This window comes from Plecotus auritus (assembly GCF_963455305.1).
Source record: "Plecotus auritus genome assembly, chromosome: 1".
NCBI lineage: Eukaryota > Metazoa > Chordata > Mammalia > Chiroptera > Vespertilionidae > Plecotus > Plecotus auritus.
This window is the reverse complement of record NC_137770.1, coordinates 246,822,825-246,845,832: the sequence shown is the minus strand read 5'-3', so window position 1 is coordinate 246,845,832 and position 23,008 is coordinate 246,822,825. Positions and strand designations below refer to the sequence as shown.

Genomic DNA, 23,008 nt, shown 5'->3' with positions numbered 1-23,008 from the left:
TGGGGAGTGGGGAGTGGGGTGTGGGGAGAGGGGTGTGGGGTGTGGGGTGTGGGGAGTGGGGTGTGGGGAGTGGGGGAGAAGGGTGTGGGGAGAGGGGTGTGGGGTGTGGGGTGTGGGGAGTGGGGTGTGGGGAGTGGGGAGTGGGATGTGGGTGTGGGGAGAGGGGTGTGGGGTGTGGGAGTGGGGTGTGGGGAGTGGGGTGTGGGGTGTGGGGTGTGGGCAGTGGGTGTGGGCAGTGGGGAGTGGGGTGTGGGGAGTGGGGAGAGGGGTGTGGGGAGAGGGGTGTGGGGAGTGGGGAGTGGGGTGTGGGGTGTGGGAGTGGGGTGTGGGGAGTGGGTGTGGGGTGTGGGAGTGGGGAGTGGGGAGTGGGTGTGGGGAGTGGGGAGTGGGGAGTGGGAGTGGGGTGTGGGGAGTGGGGTGTGGGGTGTGGGGTGTGGGCAGTGGGTGTGGGCAGTGGGGAGTGGGGTGTGGGGAGTGGGGTGTGGGGTGTGGGGTGTGGGCAGTGGGTGTGGGCAGTGGGGTGTGGGGAGTGGGGAGTGGGGTGTGGGGTGTGGGCAGTGGGTGTGGGCAGTGGGGTGTGGGAGTGGGGAGTGGGGAGTGGGGTGTGGGGAGTGGGGAGTGGGTGTGGGGAGTGGGTGTGGGGAGTGGGTGTGGGGAGTGGGGAGTGGGGAGTGGGTGTGGGAGTGGGTGTGGGGTGTGGGGAGTGGGGAGTGGGGTGTGGGGAGTGGGCAGTGGGTGTGGGTAGTGGGTGTGGGGAGTGGGTGTGGGGAGTGGGGAGTGGGTGTGGGCAGTGGGGTGGGGGTGTGGGTAGTGGGAGTGGGTGTGGGGAGTGGGTGTGGGTGTGGGTAGTGGGAGTGGGTGTGGGGAGTGGGTGTGGGTGTGGGTAGTGGGTGTGGGAGTGGGGAGTGGGTGTGGGCAGTGGGGTGTGGGTGTGGGTGTGGGGTGTGGGTGTGGGGAGTGGGTGTGGGGTGTGGGAGTGGGAGTGGGTGTGGGAGTGGGGAGTGGGGTGTGGGAGTGGGGTGTGGGGAGTGGGGTGTGGGGTGTGGGCAGTGGGTGTGGGCAGTGGGGAGTGGGTGTGGGGAGTGGGTGTGGGGAGTGGGTGTGGGAGTGGGGAGTGGGGTGTGGGAATGGGGTGTGGGGAGTGGGGTGTGGGGTGTGGGCAGTGGGTGTGGGCAGTGGGAGTGGGGTGTGGGGAGTGGGGTGTGGGGTGTGGGCAGTGGGTGTGGGGAGTGGGTGTGGGGTGTGGGAGTGGGGAGTGGGTGTGGGAGTGGGGAGTGGGTGTGGGAGTGGGTGTGGGAGTGGGGAGTGGGTGTGGGAGTGGGTGTGGGGTGTGGGAGTGGGGTGTGGGGAGTGGGGAGTGGGGTGTGGGGAGTGGGCAGTGGGTGTGGGGAGTGGGGAGTGGGTGTGGGCAGTGGGGAGTGGGTATGGGGTGTGGGGTGTGGGGAGTGGGTGTGGGCAGTGGGGTGTGGGAGTGGGGAGTGGGCAGTGGGCAGTGGGTGTGGGAGTGGGCAGTGGGAGTGGGCAGTGGGGTGTGGGATGTGGGACGTGGGGTGAAATGCCAGTTTCCCAGGCCCTGTCCCAGCCTGCTGTTCCTTCAGGTCAGTCCCAGAAGTGTCCCCATGGTGGCGCTGGAGGGTCGGCCGGTCACAGGCCCCGCGCTCCGCTTTGTTAACCCTCAGAACCAAGTGGCCTGAGAGGAGGTGCCGCTGGCCACCAGCAGGGCCTGGCTCACGGCAGAGCCGTCCAGGCGCTGCCTCTGTCCCTGGGCCCCTGCCCCGAGGCACGATGCCGGCATCCGGACCCCAGTGCTTTGGACTCGTGTCCTCGGTGACTGCCAGGCTGCCGTCGGCGTCGCGGCCCTGGCTGTGAGCTGCTGGGACACTCTGGGCGAGAAGCAGGCCCCGCCTTGCAAACTGCCCCAATGCCGTCAGGACACTGGACACGCGTGGCCCTCAGCCCGTGACCCCAGACCACGCGTTCCTTTTGAGGGACTCAGGACAGGAGGTGAGTGTGAATGCACCGGTGGGACGGCGATGGTGCCGTGTAAATCCCTCCACGGCAGGTACCGCCTCCCCTCCGCCCGCTGGAGGGCCCGCAGGTTCGGGGACGACAGCCCCGAGGGCAGGGCGAGGAGGGGCGGGCCCCGCCTGTCCTCCTCACACGGTGCCCGCTGCCCCCACTCTGCGCTGAGCCCTGGGCTGGGGCTGGGAGGGAGGGCGCAGTCCCCTTCACTGAGGCCTGGACGTGGGTCAGGGGGCACGCGGAGGAGGCAGGGAGCCGTGTGAATGCCAGCTGTGCCCTGCCAGCCGGGCACCTGCAGCCCCGCCAATCCCGCACCGCTGCCCACCTGCAGCCCCTGACCGAAAGGCCACGGGACACCCATCCGTCTGGCAAATAAGAAGAAGGTTAAGAGGAGCCGGGCCCGCCGGCAGAGGTGTGGCGGGAGGGCCCACACGGCGCTGATGGGAATGGCATGTGCTGCAGCTTCTGGACAGGTGGTCTGTGCCCACAACGCGGCTCGTGCACCGCACACACATGCACACACATGCACACACATGCACACTCACGCACACACATGCACACACGCACACACATGCACACACGCACACACATGCACACTCACACGCACACTCATTCACGCACACACATGAGTACACATGCACACACATACACTCACACGCACACTCACGCACACTCATGCACACTCATTCACGCACACACATGCGGCACGCGCACGCACACACTCATGCACACACTCACGCACACACACTCACGCACACACATGCACACACTATTGGGCTCATCGGTCAGACTCTAGGAGTCTCTCCCGCAGACACACAAGGCCAGCTCCAAAGAAGACAGTTACACGAGTCCCTGTATGTGGGGCAGGGGAGGGCAAACTTTTTGACTCGAGGGCCACCATGGGTTCTTAAACTGGACCGGAGGGCCGGAACAAAAGCATGGATGGAGTGTTTGTGTGAACTGATATAAATTCAAAGTAAAGGAGCGGAGGGGCAAGCAAGAGAACCGGATAGAACAGCCGGATCCGGCCCGCGGGCCGTAGTTTGCCCACGGCTGATGTGGGGGCATGTATACATCTGGGGGACGTGTGGGTATTGTCTGCAGCCATGGGGCACTGGAGCCCAAGTGGAGGCCATGAGAGCAGGCGGTGGCCTGGTGGCGTGTGTCCAGTGTGCCACCTCACACAGCCAGGCCCAGGCCCCCAGGCCGCACGGGGAGAAAAAGCAGGAGGCTGGCGCCACGTGACGGAATTTGCACGGGCGATGCCCTCACTTCCGGTCGCCGGCACCGCAGCTGTGGGTGCGGTCACATGGCCGGAGGACAGCCAGGCGGTGCTTCAGGGGGAGGCGGAGCCGGGTGAGTGCTGAGGGCCGGGGACCAGGGTGCGTAGGGTGCCCTGGGTGTGAAATGGTGCAGGGGACGTCGGGGGTTCACCTGAGGAGGGAGGGGTGTGGGCGGGGGGCATGCTGTGTGATCGTGGGTGCGTGTGTATGCGAGGTGTGTGGTGAGGTTGGAGGGCTGCATGTGGGTAAGGATGTGAGGATGTGGCGGTGTGGATGGGTGTGTGTTTGTGTGAGTGTATGCATGTGTGTGGTGTGGGTGTGTGTGTGAGAGGTATGTGGGGGCACGTATATATTTGGGATGTGTGGGTGTAGGTGTGTGTGGGTGTGTGTGTGTGAGTGTGGGGGAGGTGTGGGCTGTGAGGGTCTATGTGTGTATATGTGAGTGTGTGTATATGATTGAGTGCAGGTGTGTATGAGTGTGGGTGGGTGTGTGTAAGTGGTGTGTGTGTATGCGTGTGGGTGGGTGTATATAAGTGGTGTGTGTGTGTATGAGTGTGGGTGGGTGTGTATAAGTGGTGTGTGTGTATGAGTGTGGGTGGGTGTGTATGAGTGTGGGTTGGTGTGTATAAGTGGTGTGTGTGTGTATATGAGTGTGGGTGGGTGTGTATGAGTGTGGGTTGGTGTGTATAAGTGGTGTGTGTGTGTATGAGTGTGGGTGGGTGTGTATAAGTGGTGTGTGTGTATGAGTGTGGGTGGGTGTGTCTGAGTGTGGGTTGGTGTGTATAAGTGGTGTGTGTGTGTATATGCGTGTGGGTGGGTGTATATAAGTGGTGTGTGTGTGTATGAGTGTGGGTGGGTGTGTATAAGTGGTGTGTGTGTATGAGTGTGGGTGGGTGTGTTTGAGTGTGGGTGGGTGTGTATAAATGGTGTGTGAGTGTGTGTATGAGTGTGGGTGGGTGTGTATAAGTGGTGTGTGTGTGTGTGAGTGAGTGTATGGGTGTGGGTGAGTGTGTATAAGTGCCGGGATGGGCCTTCTCCAGTCACCACGCCTTCCCGGTGCAGACCTTCCGGCCCAGAACACCCCCCTCCCCCCCCGCACCCCCCCATCGCCCTGCGACCTGCTCGTGACCACAGTGGACTCAGCAGCGGGGCAGAGACTCGAAGCTGGTGCCCGCTCATCTGGACAGCTGCACGGAGGCTCCCAGAAGCTGGCTGGGCTGGCGCAGGCCACGTGAGAAGCCATTCCCCGGGCAGCTGGCCCAGGCCTGCGCCGGGAGGGGCGCCCCTCCCCCACCCCGACTGCCCAGGCCCGCGCCACCTGGTGGGGCCCCGAGACTGGCCCCTTTGCCTGACTCTGACCTCTCAGGCCTCGCTGCTCATCACAGGACACAGCAAGACTGTCCCCCCCGACCCCCACCCCCCCCCCCCCCCCCCCGCTGCCTTCAGGACACTCCTGCAAGGCCCAGCTTGGATCCTGTCACTTCCCCAGCTCAACAACCTTCGATGGCTCCCCATTGCCTGCAAACAGAGAACCTATTCTTTAGCTTCCCCCGCTCACAGCCTTCATGGCTTACCTGCAGCCACGCTTCCCTCTCCTTCCCAGCCCCTCCCACCCCCCTGGCCCTGTCCTGCAGCTCTGCTCTCTCAGCAACCAGGTGGCTGTCACCTGACACAGCCCAGCCGGTGTCACAGTGAAGAAGGCCAGCGGCAACCATGCTGGTGAAGGTGGCGGAAAGGAAAACGGATTCGTCTTCTGAAGTGCCCGGTGACGCTGAGCCTGCATGGACGCTTCCCCCGGGCGGTCCCTGCTGGCTCAGGCACCCAGACGACTCTCAGGTCCTCCATGGAGAGTCGGCGGGTCTGTCACCCCAAGGTCATTTGTGATAGGGGGGAGCCGGCAGCAACCTGGAAGTCCCCCAGTGGAGTCCACCGTCTTTCCCCAAATGACAACACGGGGTTTCTCACCCTACAGCCCGGCAGGTGGGCCCAAGTCCTTGCCCCTGAGCCCCGTGAGCTCTGACTGCTCCAGTGAAGAGGGCGAAGCCATGCGCTGGATCCCACGCCAGGCCTCCCCCCCTTCCCACCCCACACCTGCTCTGGAACCCTTGTTGTGTCACATGACAGCCCCCCCCCCCCCCCCCCCCCGTGTAGGGGCCCCTCAGCTGACACCAGCTTCGGCTCCAGATAAATGAGCCACCTGCCTTCAGATGACTGCCCTGCCCTGCACCCGAGCCGGGGCCCAGCTGCACCCCCACAAGCGGGCTAACGAGGACTATCTTCCACCACTGAGTCTGGGGAAGGTGCGGTGCAGGCAGGGACGGGGCAGGCAGGGACGGGACGGGGTGTGGGCGATGTGGGTCAGTACGCAGTGGCTGGAACATCTCGCCCTGTTTGTCAGCTCGAGGGCTCCCAAATGCACCCGCTCAGGCGAGAAAGCGAGCTAGAGGCTCCCGCAAAGTGCTGGACAGGAGAGGGGCCTGGGGGCAGGGGAAGGGGGTCCAGTGGGCAGAGAGGGAGCCAAGCTGAGACAACCCTGGAATTTAAAGGCGGACATTCCTTGAAATTATTCCCAAAGGAAATTTTATTAAAACAAACAAAAGAGGTGGCGGCGATCCACAGACTCACCCCTCAGGTGTGTGGAGCTCTGCGGCCACCAGCCCTGAGCCAGGCGAGGGGGGCCCAGGGGCCAGGCAGCGCCCCTGTTCACTGTCCAGGTGGGAAGAGCACGGGGTGTCCGCTGGGAGCCCTTGCTGGGGTCCCGCGGTGGCCAGGGCCCCTGGAGAGATGGCGGCTGGAGAGTAAGGAGGACAAGAGTGATGGAGGAGGGAGGACGGCTGAGGCCTGGGGGGTGGGTGCCCTCCTGGAGACGGAGACGCAGATGGGACAACCTGTTGGCTGAGGCTCCACTCTCTGCGCGGGAGCCCCCAGCTTCCCCATCTGCCCAGTGCCCGGAGCTGACCAGACTCGGGGCGCCGGCCGTGGGAACGCCAGGAACCCCGCTGGAGCAGCCGCAGCGGGTCCCCCTGGAGAGGGTCCTGGGGCTGAGAACGGCCTCTGCTCTAGCTGCAGCCTTCTCTCAACTGGCAGAGCCTGCGAGGCTGCAGCCTGCTGGACCTGCGACCCGTGGGGCCTCTGATGCCCGTCCTGTGGCTCTCGGCCTCTCCCCTCCCCCGGACCTGGACGCGGCTGCACGGAGCAGAGGGAGCCGGGGCCAGCGCCCCGCTAGTTCACCGCCCTGGCCACACCACCACCACCTGCTGGTTGTCCCAGTCTGGGCCGCCAGCCACCAGGGGGGTCTGGAGCAACAAGGGCCCAGCAGTGCGGGGACCCAAGGTGCCGGGTGCCCTGTGCTCAGGGACACGCCCCTGACACCCCCAGAAGGCCTATGCTGTGGCAGGAAGGCCCTTCCACCCGCCAGGGCCCCCAGAGGCAGCGGGGAGACACAGGCCGGCTGAGTCCAGCCTCACTCCCAGCAGCCCGGCCCAGACAGGACGCTCACTAGTGCCGTTTACAGGTGAGAGACAGTGTTGGGAAGAGGAACCCCCCACCCCCCTACCAGGGCCAGTAGCACCCCCCCCCAGCTGGGAGAATCGGGAGCCCCACTGGGAAGGTGCCCAGAGAGGTGGCTGTGGGTCCAGGGAAGTGCTGAGGGGGCGCTGCTCATGGGAGCACCCAGGCAGCCTGGGGGAGCAGGCTATTGTCTGGAAGGCACTGCTCCCCACAGCCCCCCTCACACCGGCCCCCCCCCAGGCCGGCTTCCCAGTCTAGGATTGCACCCGCAGCGCTGAGCCAGGAGCCATCCTTCTCTTTGTAATTGGGGAGTCCACCCCTGCCCTTGGCCGGGCCCCTCTGGCTGGGGAGTCCCGGGGAGCTGTCCTTGGGGGACCGCAGCTCTTCCCCAGACCCCAGCTCGGCGTCATCCATGGAGTGGACGGGAGGCCCCATCGCCTGCTCCAGGCCGAGTCCCCTCCAGGAGTCGGGGTCACGGATCAACTCCGGGCGGCTGGATCTCGGATGGTCTTTGTTCCTCGGGGCCGGCAGGCTGTGAGGGCCGGAGCAGAGGGCCAGCCTTGGGTGCTGAGTGGACAGGAAAGCGCCCTCTCCCCCGAGGTGGCCGTCATGGGGCAGCCGCAGGAGGAAAATGCAGGCAGGCGAGGGCGGCGGGCTCCCGGAGACAGGCACAGCGGCCCTGGACGCACCGCCGGTCCCCGCGCCCAGGTCCCCGCCAGGCCTCGGCCCGCCCGGCTCCCCGCTGCTGCTGCTGCGCGCCCCCCTCGGACCACAGCGCCGGCGCGGAGAGGCCCCAGGCTCCGAGCGCGCGAACCCCAGGCCCCTCCACTGCCCACCCGCCCGCTCCGCGCCGCTGCTCCCTCCGCGTCGGCCCGGTTGTTCGGGAGATGAAAGCGAGTTGGAAGCCGGGCCTGCCGCCGACCTCCACCTCGGGAAGCGGGCGGCACGCAGTTGGACTGCCCCCGCCTCCCGCTGGCGCTGGGCGTAGGGATGGATCGCCCCGCGGTAACCCGCGTCCGGGGAAGCCGGCTCCGCTCGTGCGACCGCCGCGACCCGGCCACTCGGCCGCCACCGGAGCCGGGAGTCCGTTCCAAAGGCGGTTCCTGGGCAGCGCAGCTCCGGGCGGGTACACGCTTGCCCACTCTCCCTGCTGCTGGAGGGAGGGAGGTCGCTCCCCACGCGTTCACCGTGCAAGAAACGGGGGGCGCAGAGCAGAGGGGCCTTCCCCACGGCCTCCCCGGAGGGGCAGCGGCTCCGAAGCCGGGCCTCCCCAGGAGCTGGACTTGGGGACCTGCTCTTACTCGGGTGACTCAGGCGGGGTATGGGGGGCAGCCTTTCCTTACTGGGAGCTAGAGTTCCATCCATCACACGACATCGGCGTTCACGTCTCATTAAGGGCGAATGTGAAACTAGGCCCGGCCCGTGTGGCTGGCGGTTGGGCATCTACCCAGGAACCAGGAGGTCACCGGTTGGATTCCCGGTCAGGGCACGTGCCCAGGTTGCGGGCTCCATCCCCAGTGTGGGGCGTGCAGGAGGCAGCCGATCAATGACCCTTTCTCATCACTGATGTTTCCATCTTCCTCTCCCTTCCTTTCTGAAATAAAAAAATATATATATTTAAAAAATAAAAGAAAAAGAAAAAGAAAATATGCCATAATTTTGCTCTGACACCCGGGGTCTTTAAAAAATGACTGCGGCCAGCCCTTGCGATTTCTTGGACGCCCCGGGATCTTCGCGCCCCCCTATACACACGCACATGCATACACACACGCACATACACCCGTGCACACACGCACAGGCCACGCGCGCGCGCACACACACAGTTACTCACGCTGGGCCCAACACTCTCCCCAGCGAGGGAATTACAGCCCTCGCAGGACGGTGATTGGCCAGCCTGTTTCTTATCGGGGTCCCGCAGCCAATGGGCGTTCGCCGGGCCGAGGCCCAGCTTCCCCCCCGCCCCCCCCTCGGAGCGCTGGCGCGGACCCCAGGAATGGATCACGCGGGGCCCGGACCCTCCGCGACCCCCCGCCTGGGTCCCCGGCCGCGCGACGGCCTGCGAGTCCGGATCCCGTGGCATCTTCGGGCAGCGGCTGCGCTGGGCCCGCCGCGCTGTCCGTGGGTTGAGCTGGCGGCCCGCCCGCCCCGCCCCCGCTGGCCCCTCCCTCTCCCCTCCCCGCCCCCAGCGGGGCCGGCCCCGGCGGCGACCAGAGCGGCGACGTGAAAGGAGAGCGAGGCGGCTGTCCGGCCGGCTGTCGGCGCGCACCCGCTCCCGGCCTGGCCCAACCCTGCGCGGAGGCCGCCTGACCGCGGGGCCCGACGCCGGCGCTCCGAGCGGCGGCTCCAGGGTCGACCGGCGCGTGCACCCGGAGCCGCGCGCCCCAGTCCCCCGTGGGTGCCGGGACTGGCCGCGCCCCGGGCGCTCGGGACCCCGAGGAGCCCTGCCGAGCCCGACGGGCCCGCAGCGGAGATGCCGGACGAGCTGACGGAGCCCGGGCGCGCCACGCCGGCCCGCGCCTCCTCCTTTCTCATCGAGAACCTGCTGGCGGCCGAGGCCAAGGGCGCGGGGCGCGCGGCCCAGGGCGGCGGCGGCCGCGAGGACGAGGAGGACGAGGACGAAGACCCGGAGGACGAGGACGCGGAGCGGGCGAGGCGGCGGCGACTCCAGCGGCGGCGGCAGCTGCGCGCGGGCTCCGGGCCGGGCGGGGAGGCGCGGGCGCGGGCTCTGCTGGGGCCTGGCGCGCTGGGCCTTGGACCCCGGCCGCCCCCCGGTCCCGGGCCGCCCTACGCTCTGGGCTGCGGCGGCACGACGCGCTGGTACCCGCGGGCGCACAGCGGCTACGGAGGCGGCTTGAGTCCGGACAGTGAGTGAGGGCGCGGGGCTGGGCGGGCCAGGCGGTGGGGCCCGGCTTCTCGGGGACTTTTTGGGGTCACCCTCCTCTTTGTGTGTGGCGGAGTCTGGGTCGTGTCGGCCGCAGCAGACACCCTGATGGGCGCGTTTGGAGGCCTGCTCTCCGGAACAGGGTGCCCCGTGGGGAGAAGGTTTCACAGGGTCGGGGTTTCACCATTGCCAGACCCTGCAGGTCCTGGGGAGGCTGGAGAGCGTGGAGGGGGCCTAGGGGAGGCGGTGACAGTTGAAGAAAGAAAAGAACGTGAAATCTGACGAGGAGAGAGAGGAGACCTGCAAAGACAGGAAGCAGAGAGGGACGGAGAAAGGAGGACGCTGCAGGAGCAAAGCGGAGACAGAGGTGCAGAAAAAGAACCCGAGTGAGCGAGGGAAGAGAAAGGATACTGCGAGGAGGAGGAGGAGGAGGAGGAGGAGGAGGAGGAGGAGAGGAAGGGAGGACAAAGGAGAGTCAGATGCGGGGAAATACAGGCATTGAGCAAAGGGAGCCACTGTTGAGGGGGCCGGACCCCGAGAGGAGCGGCTTCCCCAGTGTCTGTGCCCCAAGTCCCGTCTCCTGCGAGAGCTGCGGGCCAGGCCTGGCGGCAGGGGCCCGGCCTCCCTTCCGCGCCTCCAGACCCGAGGACTGTGGCCTGCCCGGCAAGAGGGGCGCCTGTATGGAAGCCCCCAACCCCCCCTCCCCTCCTGCTCCTCCCCCTCTCCTGCCTTTGTTCCCTGCTGAGGGCTGGGACTGGGGGTTCTCGGCCTCAGCACCCACTCATTCCGAACCCTGAGTTCTGACCCCTTCCCCGAGGTTCTGCTTCCCTAGGAGGGTCGCTGCTTCCCTGCTTTCACAGGGAGACACGGGGAGGGGCCCTGGGGAGCCATTCCATCCAGGCCCCAGGTTTTGCCAGCCCCCCAACACACACACGCAGACACATAGACACACACACACATACAGACACAGACACACACACCCCGTGGCCAGCTCGGTTCTGGGTTCTGGGGGCTCTGGATCTGAGGTCCGTCCAGCTCTGGGGCATGTTTGTGTGCTGCTCCCTCTTGGGAAGCCGCTCTCTGGTGTGCGAGGCGGGAGGGGGGCAGGTCCTGAGCCCTGTTACTAATGTGAGCGGATCTCAGGTTCCTAAATTCGAGTGATCCAGTTTAGGGCCCTTCTAGGGGTGACTCTGAAGAGGGTCTCAGAAGGGGAGACCCCTCCCCCCCCCACTTCCTCAGCTCCCGGGAAGTGGTTGGGTTCCTTTCACACCAAGCGGGTTGGGCCCCCGTCTGCATCAGAGCTGGTGATCCCGCAAGGCACCCTGAGCCACTCACCAGGCTCCGTGAGTCTGGGGGTGTGGGTGTTGTGGGCAGACAGAGGCTCCCCACATCAGGTGGCAGGCACGGGAACTTGACCACTCGGCGGCACCAAGAGGTGTAGCCACCAGGGTAGGGTAGGGCAGGGGCACCCCCCCCCCCCGCGGCACCAGGCAATACAGCCCAGGCCACCACCGGCTCTCGGCCGGAGGCTCCATCCTTTGCCAGCCGGGGCCTCTCCGCCCCTTTGGGAATCAGGGGGACCTTGGTATTTGGAGCACCAGGTCAGGGGCCCCTCAGACTCCTGTGCGGGAAAGCCACAGGCTGCACAGCTGCCCTGGTGTTGGGGTGGCGGCTGCACATTCTGCAGGCCCCGAGTGTGTGTGCTCCGGGCGAGACTGTGGGTTTCGGGGAGCATACTGGAGAATCTGGGTCAGGAGCCGGGAAAAGGGGTGTGTGGGTACCCCGGTGTCGCCTGAGCACTGGAGCTTCCCAGGGGGATCGAGTGCATTGGAGGCCCGCCTTCCGCAGGAAGGCTTCTGTGCACGCGGGATTTGCACCCGCTCCTGCGAGAGCGCCGGGTCCCGGCAGGTCCTCATTTCTGGGGCTGTTCCCCGGGCGCCCCGCACCTTTCTCTGCAGGACACTGTCCTCCTGGGAGGCGGCCTGTGTCTGTGTTCCATGCGTTTCGCTGGCTGCCGGAGCCGGCTTCCGTGCGCATGTTGGCGGGTTCTCTGTCTGTCTCCGGTGTGAGTGTTGGTAGTTTCTGGTCTGCAGGTCCTCCTCCTGTCCCCGCCTCTCCATCCCCGCGAGATGTGCCCACCGCGTGGTCGCCGGTGCGGGAGGGTTCCCAGCGAGTAGCGGCGGTGACCGCGCGGCCGGGGGGAGGGGCGGAGGCCCCAGGGACCGGGTCTGGGGAGCAGCCCGCGCAGCCGCCGGTGTTTCCCTGTCTTCCCTGCAGCCAGCGACCGGGACTCACCCGAGACAGGCGAGGAGCTGGGCCGCGCTGAGGGCGCCTGGCAGCGGGGCCCCGGGCCGGGCGCCGTGCAGCGCGAGGCGGCGGAGCTGGCGGCGCGGGGCCCGGCGGCCGGCGCGGAGGAGGCGGCGGAGCTGGCGGAGGCCCCGGCGGCGGGGGACGCGCGCGCGGCGGCGGCCGGCGGCCGGAAGAAGAAGACGCGCACGGTCTTCTCGCGCAGCCAGGTCTTCCAGCTCGAGTCCACCTTCGACCTGAAGCGCTACCTGAGCAGCGCCGAGCGCGCCGGCCTGGCCGCCTCCCTGCAGCTCACCGAGACGCAGGTCAAGATCTGGTTCCAGAACCGGCGCAACAAGTGGAAGCGGCAGCTGGCGGCCGAGCTGGAGGCGGCCAGCCTGTCCCCGCCCGGCGCGCAGCGGCTGGTGCGCGTGCCCGTGCTCTACCACGAGAGCCCGCCGGCCGCCGCCTCCGGGGCGCCCGCCGCGCTGCCCTTCCCGCTGGCGCCCGCCGCGCCCGCGCCGCCCCCGCCGCTGCTCGGCTTCTCCGGGGCGCTGGCCTACCCCCTGGCCGCCTTCCCCGCGGCCGCCTCCGTGCCCTTCCTGCGGGCGCAGATGCCCGGCCTGGTGTGAGCCCCCCCCCCCCCCGCTGGGCCCACTCCCCGCAGCCGCTGGGGAGCTCTGGGGACGCTCCGCGGGGTGGCGCCAGGGCGCAGGGGGCGCGGGGGGCCACGCAGGAGGGCTGCTGTGTGCCTACAGCCCCTCGGGGCGCCGGGAGTGCGAGCTGGGGCGGGGCTTTGCCCCAAGCGCCCCCAGAATATTACAGGGACGCGGCGCCGCGGAGGTGCGAGGCCGGAGGTCGTCTCCCCGGGAAGGGGCCGCAGCCTGGAGGTCCCTTTAGCCGCCGCGGGGGAGCCCGCACGAGCGCCGCAGACATTCCGCGCCTGCTGCCGGGCCCTTCCCCCAGCACAGGCCCCACGAGGGGACCGGCCGGCCTCCCAGGACTGAGCAGCCTCGGGCCTGGGCCTGGGCCGCAGAGGGGACCTTAAGAGGCGGGCGCAGGGGCAGGTGACGGCCGGACAGGCCGCCTCGCAGATCTCCGCTCGGAGCGCAGGGCCAGGCTGGGGCTCCCCTCGGGGCTGCGGCTCCAGCGGCCAAGACTTCTTCTTCTACTTTTTTTTTTTAAACGAATCTACTTATTTGCGTATGGAATAAAAAGGGACTTTTCTGGAATTCCGGCTGCTTTGTGGTCACTGGGTGGGGCCGCCCCCATGGGCGCCCTTTCTCCCTGAGCACTCTGCAGCTGACCTGGGCCCCGCTGGCGGCAGGGGGGCCGGAGTCTGAGGTCTGGGGGCTGCGCTACCACCGCCCCTTCCCCCCAGCCCGGAGGCCTAGCGGACCCCAGAGGAAGTGGGGCTAGGGGGGGAGCTGGGATGGTGGGTCCACCCAAGCCAGCAGCCACCAGCCAGTTAAGGCAGAACCTGTGGCTGCTCCGTTGGCACAGGAGGCTGTGTGGCAGCCATGCCCACTGTCCCCTCGGGACCGGAGTTAAAAGCCTCTCCAACCAGATGGTTTTTTTTTTTTTCTTTCGGCCAAAACAAAACCCGGGCGCTCCCAGCAAGTCTGGGGGGGACGGTGAGCTCCGCCCCACTCTGCTCACTCCGCCTCGCTTCACCCTGGGGCCACCTGCAGTCTCTGGCCCGCTGGGGGCCTGGGACGGTGGGGGCAGTCCCTGTTCAGGGCCGTTCATGGGCTCCGGAAGAAAGCGATTCCAAAGGCTGGGATCCCTGGGCCACCCCTCTCTGTCAGCGCCCCCCTCTCCCCGCTGAAGGCAGGGCCTGGGCTGGATTGCGTCTGCTTCTCCAGCCCGGGGAGCGGTCATAGGGCTGAAGGGTCGCTACTGTGACCGCAGAACCCAGTCCCCTTGAAAACCTCCATCTGGCGGGAACAGACACAGGAGGCCTGAGCACGATGCTCAGCAACCTGGTCACACGCAGCCCAGGAGAAGGCGCCACAGGGGCCTCGCTGCTGGGCAGCCCGTTGGTCCATCTACTGTCCAGCTCTCTGACCCGCACCATCCCCTGCCTGTCTTTTCCCGGCGCCCTGCGGCCAGGCCCCTGAAGCCCCAGTGGGGCCTCCTCAGTGGTGGGGCCTCCTCGGTGGTGGGGCCTCCGTGGTGACCCAGGCTGTCCTGGCACCTCCGGGCCCTAAGATCCCCACCTGAGATCCCAGCTCCCCGCTCCTGTGCCTGATGCAAGACCGGGGCGGGGGGAGCATCTTAAGGAACTTAGGGGGCCCACCCTCCAACCCAGCCCCACCCCATTGGCGAGGTAGACCTACGAGCTCCGCATCAGCCTCCTCTTGGCCCCCCCAGGCTCAGACTCGCTCTCCTGGGGCCGGGAGGCTAACCCCCTACTTTTAGCAGCTGCTGAGCCTCAGTTTGACCTCATCTAGAAGGGACGTAGGATCTGGTTTAACAAAGCAAGTTTGCTGCTAGCCATGCTAAGTGTCAAGGCCTGCATGCCTGGTCAGAGAGGTGCCAGGGGGCTCCACGTGGCCACTCCAAGGGCCGCACCCACCCATCCCTCCATCGCCGCTCCCACGCGGCCCACACTGGCTCAGGCTCCCCTGGGACCCTCGTGTGGCCTCATGCCGTCAGCGGACGCATCCCTGTCAGTCCTCCTGAGGACAGCCTCCTGCAGCTCCGTCCTCCGTTGGGAGGCCCGGGGGCCAGTGCCGGTCCTGCCTGCAGTGCCCACCCGCTCTGCACACCAGGCCCACAGCCCCGTGACCCCGCGTGCCCAGCACCTGCCCTGTGACCAGCCACCATGTTCTTGGGAATGCTGAGGTCACCGGGAATGTGGGACCAGAACAGGATCATTAAACCCCACGTTAAAGGAGGCACCACCGCAAAGCAGCTGCTTTATTGGACGGTGGCGACGTGGTGGCCCTGAGGTGACTGGGCGGCTGCAGCGTGTGCTGAACAGAGGGTGGTGTGGGTCCCCAGGCGGGTCTCCCTCAGGGGCAGGTGGGTCCACACCAACCAGACTTCAGGCAGGCCAGCCTCAGGCCCAGGAGCCTCATGGCGGCGGGGGCCAAAGGCCCGTGAAGGGTGCGGAGTCTGTGGGCGCAGAGTCAGCAGTCCCACTCCCCCAAGAAGCACAGGAGCCGGCCACTGTGTCCCAGGGAAGGGGGAGGAGGGAAGGGGGAGAGGAGGGCCACGTCTTTTCGATGAATCCGTGAATGTTTGGGCTGGCCAGCACCTAATGCGCCTGCCCTACTGGGCTGGGGGCTGGGGCTGGCCGGGGCGGGTGTGGGGCTGAGGTGGGTGGAGGGCGCGGCGGTGGAGGGTGGAGAAGGCTGCACCCCTCTCGGAGGGCCGGGCGCTGTCTCCGGAACTGGGAGCCCCACGGGGAAGCACAGAAAGCCAGGCTCTGGGAGCTGGCGTTACCCCACGATTACCCAGCATCCTGGGGGTGGCCCCAGGGGCAGCACCGCCAGGGAGCAGCGGTGGTTTCAGCGGGGCCAGGCTGGGACCGCAGCGCCCCGAGCCCCAGCGCCATCGATCTCCCGCCAACCTCGGCGTGCTGGCTCCGCTCCTGGCCGAAGATGGATGGCTTAGGTCTGCCTCTCTCTCGCCTGCCCTCCCCTCCACCAAGGGCTGCCCGGGGTGTCGGGTCAGACTCCCTGAGCCCAGGAGGATCTGACCGGCTTTGGACGCCCAGGGCAGGCCCGCCTTGGCCCAGCCCCAGCCGTGCTCACTAGTGACCTTGAGTCGGCCCCTTCTCTTCTCCTGGCTGAGGATGGGGGTCTAACCTGTAAATGCTGGGCCTTCCCGGATCCCCTCGAGGCTGAGCACCCAGGCCAGCACCACAGCGACATCCCTGCCCGGGAGTCCAGGGGTTACCCGACGGTGTGGGACTCGGAGTGACCCAACGCCTCGGGGCACGCCCGCCGGGCCCTGCTTGGGCAGGACAAGGCCAAGTCCTCACTAGGGCCTCCCAGAGAAGAAGGTGGAGAAGCAGCTCGCCCAGAGCTTGTCCCTCGGGTGGGACCTGCGTAGGTGGGTCTGGGAAGGGCCACTAAAGGGGGACGAGGGCTGGGCCCTTCCTTGGGTCAAGGGGAAATGGAGCTACAACCTGACAGCAAACCACAGCCAGGGGCCTGCTCCGCGCAGAACAGACCAGCTCCATTCTCCCCAGGTGGCTGCCCGACCCGCCTGGCTCCACCCAGCCACCCCAGGCCCTGGGCCTGCTCCTGCCTGCTTCCCCCAAAGCCGCCTGAGGGATTGAGGGGCGCCTGCCCAGCTGGCGACTCCCCAGCCATTCTCCGAGCCTAGGAGCCCTGGCCTGGATGCCTGCACCCCAGGGCCTCCCGCGGACTGACCCCAGGCACACCCAGCATTGCAGGCCCCTGTCTCAGGCGAAGGTGCCCCTCCCTGCACATCTCAGGGCCTGCGGAGGAGTTTCCTGAAGCCGGGGCTCTGAGCTGCCCCAGAGGATTGAGACAAAGGGGCTGGGAGCTGGAGGGCACAGGTGGGCACCAAGAGGGAGGCCGGAGCGGCAGGCTGGCCGCTTTTTTCTTGTGTCTGCAGGTCTCTCTCCCAAGCACCCTTCGTGGCCTCTGGTCCCATCTGGCAATTTTCTTAAAATGAAAAACATGTTTTTATTGATGTTTAGAGAGAGAGGAAGGGAGAGGGATAGAGAGATAGAAACATCGATGAGAGAGGAGCATCATCCGTCAGATGCCTTCTGCAGGGCCACTACCGGGGATCCAGCCAGCAACCCGGGCACGTGCCCTGACCCGGAATCGGACCTGCCACCTCTTGGTTCCTGGGGCCATGATGCTCAACTACTGAACTACACCGGCCAGGCCCACCTGGCAATTCTTGGAAAGGGAAACTGAGGCTCCAAGAGGAGCAGAAACTCTGGGGCAGGGACCCCGCGAAGTCACTGGGTCACCCCCTTCCTCCATCTGGTGCTGCGGAGGTCAGCCACCCCCTCCCTGGAGACCCACCTGCCCCGGGCAGGACCCAGGTGCCTTCCCTGCCGGCTGCAAGCGCCTGGATAACCAACTCCCTGGGCCACCCTCCCCTCTGGCGGCCAGTGCGGGGGGAGGGGGGTGGACAGCGGGGGCACCTAGCCACCTGCCTATGGAGGGGAGCATCATCGCCTGGACCCCGCGGGCCAAGCCCTCCCCAGGAGGCTCTGCACAGCTGGCTGCACAGCCCCGCTGCCCTCCCGGGACCAGGGGAGGTGGGCACCCCCTCGCAGGGGGTTGGAAAGAGGGCTCCCAGTCCTCGCGGCTCTGAGGCCTCCATCTGGACCAGACTCAGACTCAAGGGACTAAGGTGCCAAGAGGAAACGGGGCTCCAGCCGCAGAGCCGCCCGCCTGCGGAGCCACCGGCTCAACTCGGTGCTTAAGTTACACGGGCGGCCGCTGCTTCACTGCGGTCAGGCGGGGCAGAAGCCAACGCCTCCCTTCCACCCGGACAAGCCAGCGAAGCTTCGGAGGGAGATCGGGGCTGCGTACTGAGAGGTGAATTTTCAGCTGTATTGTTAATTGTTAATTTTTATTTTCTGTATTGTTCATTTTTAAAAGTTCTTATCAGTTAAAGACACATGTATTTACGGATGAAATGATGTGATGCCTGCGTTTGCTTGAAAATATCTCAACACCAACAAATTAATTAGTTACGTGCCAATAAAGAGGAGGAGGGAACCGGCTTCCGTTCAAGGCTCCCTACACTCCTCTTACGTTAGGAAACTTCCAGAATAAACGCGTTTAAAAGCAGGAGAAGACCCGGTGCTGCTGTTGGTCCCGCGGAGCCGCGGGCGGACGCGTTTTCATCCCACCCGGGTCGCCGGTCCCGCTCAGCCCCGCGGGCGTCCCCCGCCGCCCTGCTCACTCGGAACCGGGCCACGAGGCCGCTTCATTCGGTCTCCGCGGACGCGTTCCGGCTTCAAGCCTCCTCTGTCCCCACGAAGCGTCCCCGGCCCCACCCGCCTCAGGGCGGCCGCCGAGCCCCGCGGGGACGAGCCGGGTCCTCGCTGCGGGGTCCCGGGCGCCGCCTCCTCGGCCGGCGCTGGAGTCGCCAAGGCGGACCTCGCTGTGCAGCCGCGGGTGCGGCCGGCTGGCCCGCTGTGGTTCCGAGCCCGAGCCCGGCGGCGGCCTCGCGGGTCCCGTGTTCGTGTCTTTCGTTTCACGATGCGCCCCGGACCCTCTCGGCGTCCTTGGGCCCACGACGCCCAGGAAGTCGGGCTGGGTGGCCACGCGCAGCGGGGCGGGAGCCGGAGGACAGATCAGGGAGGGATCCGTCCGGAGGGACCGGCCAGTGGAAGGGGAGGGGGCGAGCTCCCAGAATCTGGGGGTGTTAGGGCCCGGCGGGAGGGGCCGGCGGTGGGGGTGCGGGCGGCAAGGTCCCCGGAGGGCCTCTGGGATGGGGGCGCCCAGCCCCCCGGAAAAGAGCCTGGCGGGAAGGCGCCCACCCGCACGACCCCGGCCGCCTCCGGGCCTGCGCCTGCCCCGCGCGCGGCTCCCTCCTCGCCCAGAGCCCGCTCGTCGGTCTCCGCCCGCCCCCCTCTTCTCCCCGCCGGCGCCCAGCATCTGCCCGCGGGGCCGTCGCCGCAGGCCGACCCCTTCCTCACAGTCCCTCTCCAGGACCCCATTCCTCTCGGCTGCGGGCCCCCAGATGAGCCCGGCGCCCCCCTAAGGTTTATTCCTTTGCTGAGACGTCTCCTCGACCGAGGCCGCTAGCAGCGCGCTCCGGGGCGGCGCACCGATCCCGGCTCCGCGTCGCTCGGGTCGGGCTGGGGGAGTTGGCGTCGCTGCTCCGCGTCCGAGGCCCGCGCCTGCCCCGTGCGGCCCTGGACCCGGCTCGCCCCTCTGGGGCCTGAGGTTCCCGGAGGCAGAGGAGGGTATCGGCGCCCCGGCCCGCGGGGCTGCCCGAGGCCGAAGGAGAGAGACGGGCAGTGGCGCCAGCCCCGTCACTCCGGGTCCCGCGGACGCCACCCCTTCCCCTCCCGGCCTCCCCGCTCCGGAGCGCAAGGCCGAGGCCCTTCTCCATCCTCCCCGCCTGCGGGCCCCGGGGTGCCCCGCCCTCTTCCCGCAGCCCTTCCGGCCCCGCCCCCACCCTGCCCGCTGGCGCCCCGGCCCCCTCCCCGCCCCCGCCGGGCTCACCTGGCGTCTCTTAGGCGTCTGGGAGTCTAGCTGGGCCTTGGGGCCCCGCCCCCTGGTTCTCACCTCGCCCCTTCCCGCTCCCTCTCCCCCGCCCGCCCCTTTCCCCTCCGGCTCCACGCGGGGGATCCGCGCCACCAGCTCCAGAAGGCGCGGAGCTCAAACTGGGAGCGGGGGAGGGCGGGCGGAGGACGGAAGGGCGGTGCCCTAGCCCGCGGGTCCGGAGGGCTTCTGGGAGGAGGCGGCATTCACCCCGGGAGCTAGAGAGACGTGAAGCTGGAGGCGCGAAGGTAGAGACCCGGCCTCGCGCCTCGGCCTTTGCAGGGGCCGCTCCGCGGGGCTCTCCGCCAGCCGGTCCTCGGGCGGGGCTTGCCCGGAAGACGGGGCTCGGAGTTAGACTGCGTGGCGTTGGGACCATCACCTCGCCTTGCTGACCTCAGCTTGCCCGTCAGTGGACTGGGAGCCTGGGTGAAGGCAGCGCGATCTAATGACAAAGGTCCGCGTCCCTCTCAGCACCCCGCAGCCCGCCACCGCCCAGATGCTCAGCCACAGGCCCGCGCGGTGCCGGTGCCCGCCCGTCTGGCGTGGTTGGACGGGTGCAGCATCACGCCGCTGCCCGCACTGGGGCTCCGCAGGACAGCCAGCCTTGCGCACTTGAGGTGCCCGAGAACCCGAGCCCCAGGCACAGCACACGCACGCGCAACGGCCCTCCATGACCACAGCTGCACCCTTGACCTCGCAGGCACCTGCAGCACCCTCTGTCGTCTACCCCCCCCCCCCACAGGGTCCAAGCTCCCCATCTGCCCTCCACCCCTTGACGCGTCCCCAGCGGAGACCCAGGGTGTCCACACGCCGGTGCCCCATTCCCACCATAGGCAACTGACCACACAGCTGGCAGGACCGGTGTCCAGAGGTGGACGCAGACCCTGGCCTGAAGCTGGGCCACCGGGAGTGGTGCATGGCCCCAGCCCGGTCCACATCCATCCGGGCTGCCTTTGAGCTGGGGGTGATCCAGTGCTTTACTGTCTCACACCCCTCAGTCACCTGGTGGGGTGAGGCCCCCATTTTATGACAAAGGATTGAGGGCCCGCCCAAGCATCTGATTGCAAATGCTGCCTTCGGGCAAGGCAGAGCTGCTCCCCAAAGGGGAAGTGGCAGGGCTCAGCCGGAAGCCCACACCCTGGCTGGGGCAGGGGAGATGGGTGGGTGAGGGCCCCGCCCCTCCCCTTCCCTTCCTCAAGCCCCCTCTCCCTCTTCCCTCTCCGAGTTCCCCAAGGTGGGGGTGTCTCAGAGGCTGTCCATCTGTGCCCCAGGCTTTGCCTCAGAGGGCCCCACGCTGTGGAGTGCCTTCCCGTGGAACTTTCTAAGGCCCTCTAGGGTGCCTGGAACCCACCTGGGCCTCAGTGGGTCCCAGGGGAGGCTCAAGCTGGCAGAGTCCTGTGTGGGCCCAGTTCTGGGAGGGCAGCCTGGCCCGGACCAGAGACGAGGTGGACAGAATGATGCTGACATGCGGATGCGTAAGGGCCAGGGTCCCTTTAAGGAAATTCCTCTCCTGGAGGTGGTGGCGACTGCTCCAGCCCGTCTCAGCTCCTGCGCCCATTTCACAGACAAACCCAATGAGGCCCGAGAAAGGCTGAACCAGTCACCTCCCTCTGCTCCCGAACCCAGCAAGGGGCGCCCAACCCCACAGGAAGTGCCCCAGAAACGGAGGGGTCATTGCCCCCCGCGTGTTGGAGGGAAGAGGGTGGGAGGCCGAGGGAGAACCGGGCTGTGAGGACGCCACCCCACGGAGACGCTGCTCTGAAAGTCTGGTTCCCCCTGGGCCTGGAGAGGGACCCTGAGGATTGGGCCCCAGCACCCCAGGACCCGAGCCTGGGGCTCACTGTCCTTGAAGAGGCAGGACGCGTGTGATGTGCCCACCGCTCCCAGCCACTGGGGGCGGGGGGGGGGGGGAGCTTGGTCCCCGCTGGCCAGGTAGGCGGTGTCGCTGCGTCCTGCACCGGCCCGGCCTCCACCGGGCTCACGCGGCTCGACTGGGAGCCTGGGACGCGGGGCCTGGGGAGTGCGGGCCGGCCCACCCGCCCAGGAGCGCAGACCCCGCCGCGTGGCCTGGTCGGTTCGGCCAAGTTCCCTCTTCTCCGCCCGCGCCCCCCACCCCCGCCCGCGCCCCCTTCCCGGAGCCAGTCTCGGGGCTGCAGCTCCGCGCCGAACCGCAGCGTCAGCACATCCGGGCCTCGCTCCCTTTGGTTTGAATTTGTTTCTGAAATCGCGAAAATCCATTTCCCCCCACTGGGCGGGAGGCCGCCTCGCTTCCCGGGGCGGGCGGGGCGCGTGGACCCCGCTGCCCCCACCTCCGCCCGCCGCACCCGCGAGGCCCGGCATTGATCCCGCCTCTCGTGTGCATCGCATTAGCCCTAATGGTTTCGCTGATGATTCAACTTCTTTTTCGCTAAAAGCCGACCCTCGGTCCTCCCCCGGCCTCGCGGCCCCTCCCGGCGCGCCCGCAGCCCCGCGCTCAGGACCCGCCGCCCCCGGAGACGCGGCTCCTGCAACCGGGCGGGCGCCGCTCGGACCTTGTGGCCGCCTCAGAGCCCGATCCCCGCGGCGGGGTGCGGGCCGGGCCCGGGGAGGGCTGCGCGGGGACCTGGGCTCCGGCGCGTAAAATGCAGAACTCAGAGCTGAGCCAGCAAGACCTGACCAAGTCCCCGCGTCCCCCCCCACCCCCCCAAACCCGGGCGGGACCCAGCGCCGACCGGCCAGGAGCGGGCAGGTCCCCCCTTTCGGAAGGGCTTCCCGGCGCCCCCGCTGCCCGCTCCACCCACGGGAGGCGCGGCTAGAGACCGGCTCCAGGGCGCCCGCCACCAGGAGCAGAGCCGGCCGTTCGCAGCGCCCAGGACGCGGGCCGAGAGGAAGGGGAGGAACCCACCGCCTCAGCCCCGGCCCGGCCCGGCCCCTGCGCCACCTCCTCGGCCGCCGCCCGGGGAGAGTCCGGCCTGCGGAGGCCGCGGCCCACGGGCCCGCTTTCCGTGGCGAAGCCACCCGGCCCTGCGCTGCGGGCCCCGGCGCCTGCCCGCTAGAGCCGTCTATTTCCCCGGGAAACAAACGCTGTGCGGCCCCTGCTCCTTTGTTGTAGAAACGTCGGGAAATCCAGGCACGAGAAAAACCAGGCGCCACCAATCCGACTGCGCGGAGGAAGCGAGTCCCCACGGCCTGGGTTTTCTCATGTATTTCTTTATTTAGTTGTTAGTTTGTTAGTTAGTTGTTAGTTAGTTGTTAGTTAGTTGTTAGTTCGTTAGTTGTTAGTTTGTGGTTAGTTGCTAGTTAGTTGTTAGCTGATAGTTGTTAGTAGTTGTTAGTAGTTAGTAGTTAGTTCTTAGTTCGTTAGTTGTTAGTAGTTAGTTGTTAGATAGCTGATAGTTGTTAGTTAGTTGTTAGTTAGTTAGTTGTTAGTTGTTAGTTGTTAGTACAGGCACCGCGCTGGGCCGCGCACCACGCCCAAGTAGCCAGGAGCGGGGGGGGGGGGGGGGGGGGGGGTGGGGCGGCCTCCCTCCGGAAACCCAGAGAGGTCCACGCGGAGGAAGCACCGAGTTAAGCGCGCAGTTCAGTGAGTTTGGACAAATGACACCCTCAAATCCTTCTTTTTAAGAAATGAAAACGTTCACACACATGTCTAGAAGACTGAGGTTCAGAGACCCATTGCACCCTCCTCTCCTCCCCGTCTTCCTAAAAATCGCCCACGTTATTCATTCGTGCGCGCGATGTCAAATGCCCCCCGTTTCCACGCGGAGAGAAGCCGCCAGGGGTAGAGCCCGGCCCCGCCCGGGCCTCGGTGGGCCCCGCCCCTCCTTCGC

General features: G+C 67.3%; 1 protein-coding gene across 1 annotated transcript; it reads left to right on the top strand.

The window, feature by feature from the left end:
* Window positions 1-9,285: 9,285 nt before the first annotated feature.
* Window positions 9,286-12,614, top strand: HMX1 (H6 family homeobox 1; the record flags this gene model as incomplete). The annotated part of the gene is made up of 2 exons (XM_080688650.1): window positions 9,286-9,679; window positions 11,974-12,614. 2 exons carry the CDS (start codon window positions 9,286-9,288, stop codon window positions 12,612-12,614), a joined length of 1,035 nt encoding a protein of 344 aa, XP_080544776.1.
* Window positions 12,615-23,008: the final 10,394 nt, after the last annotated feature.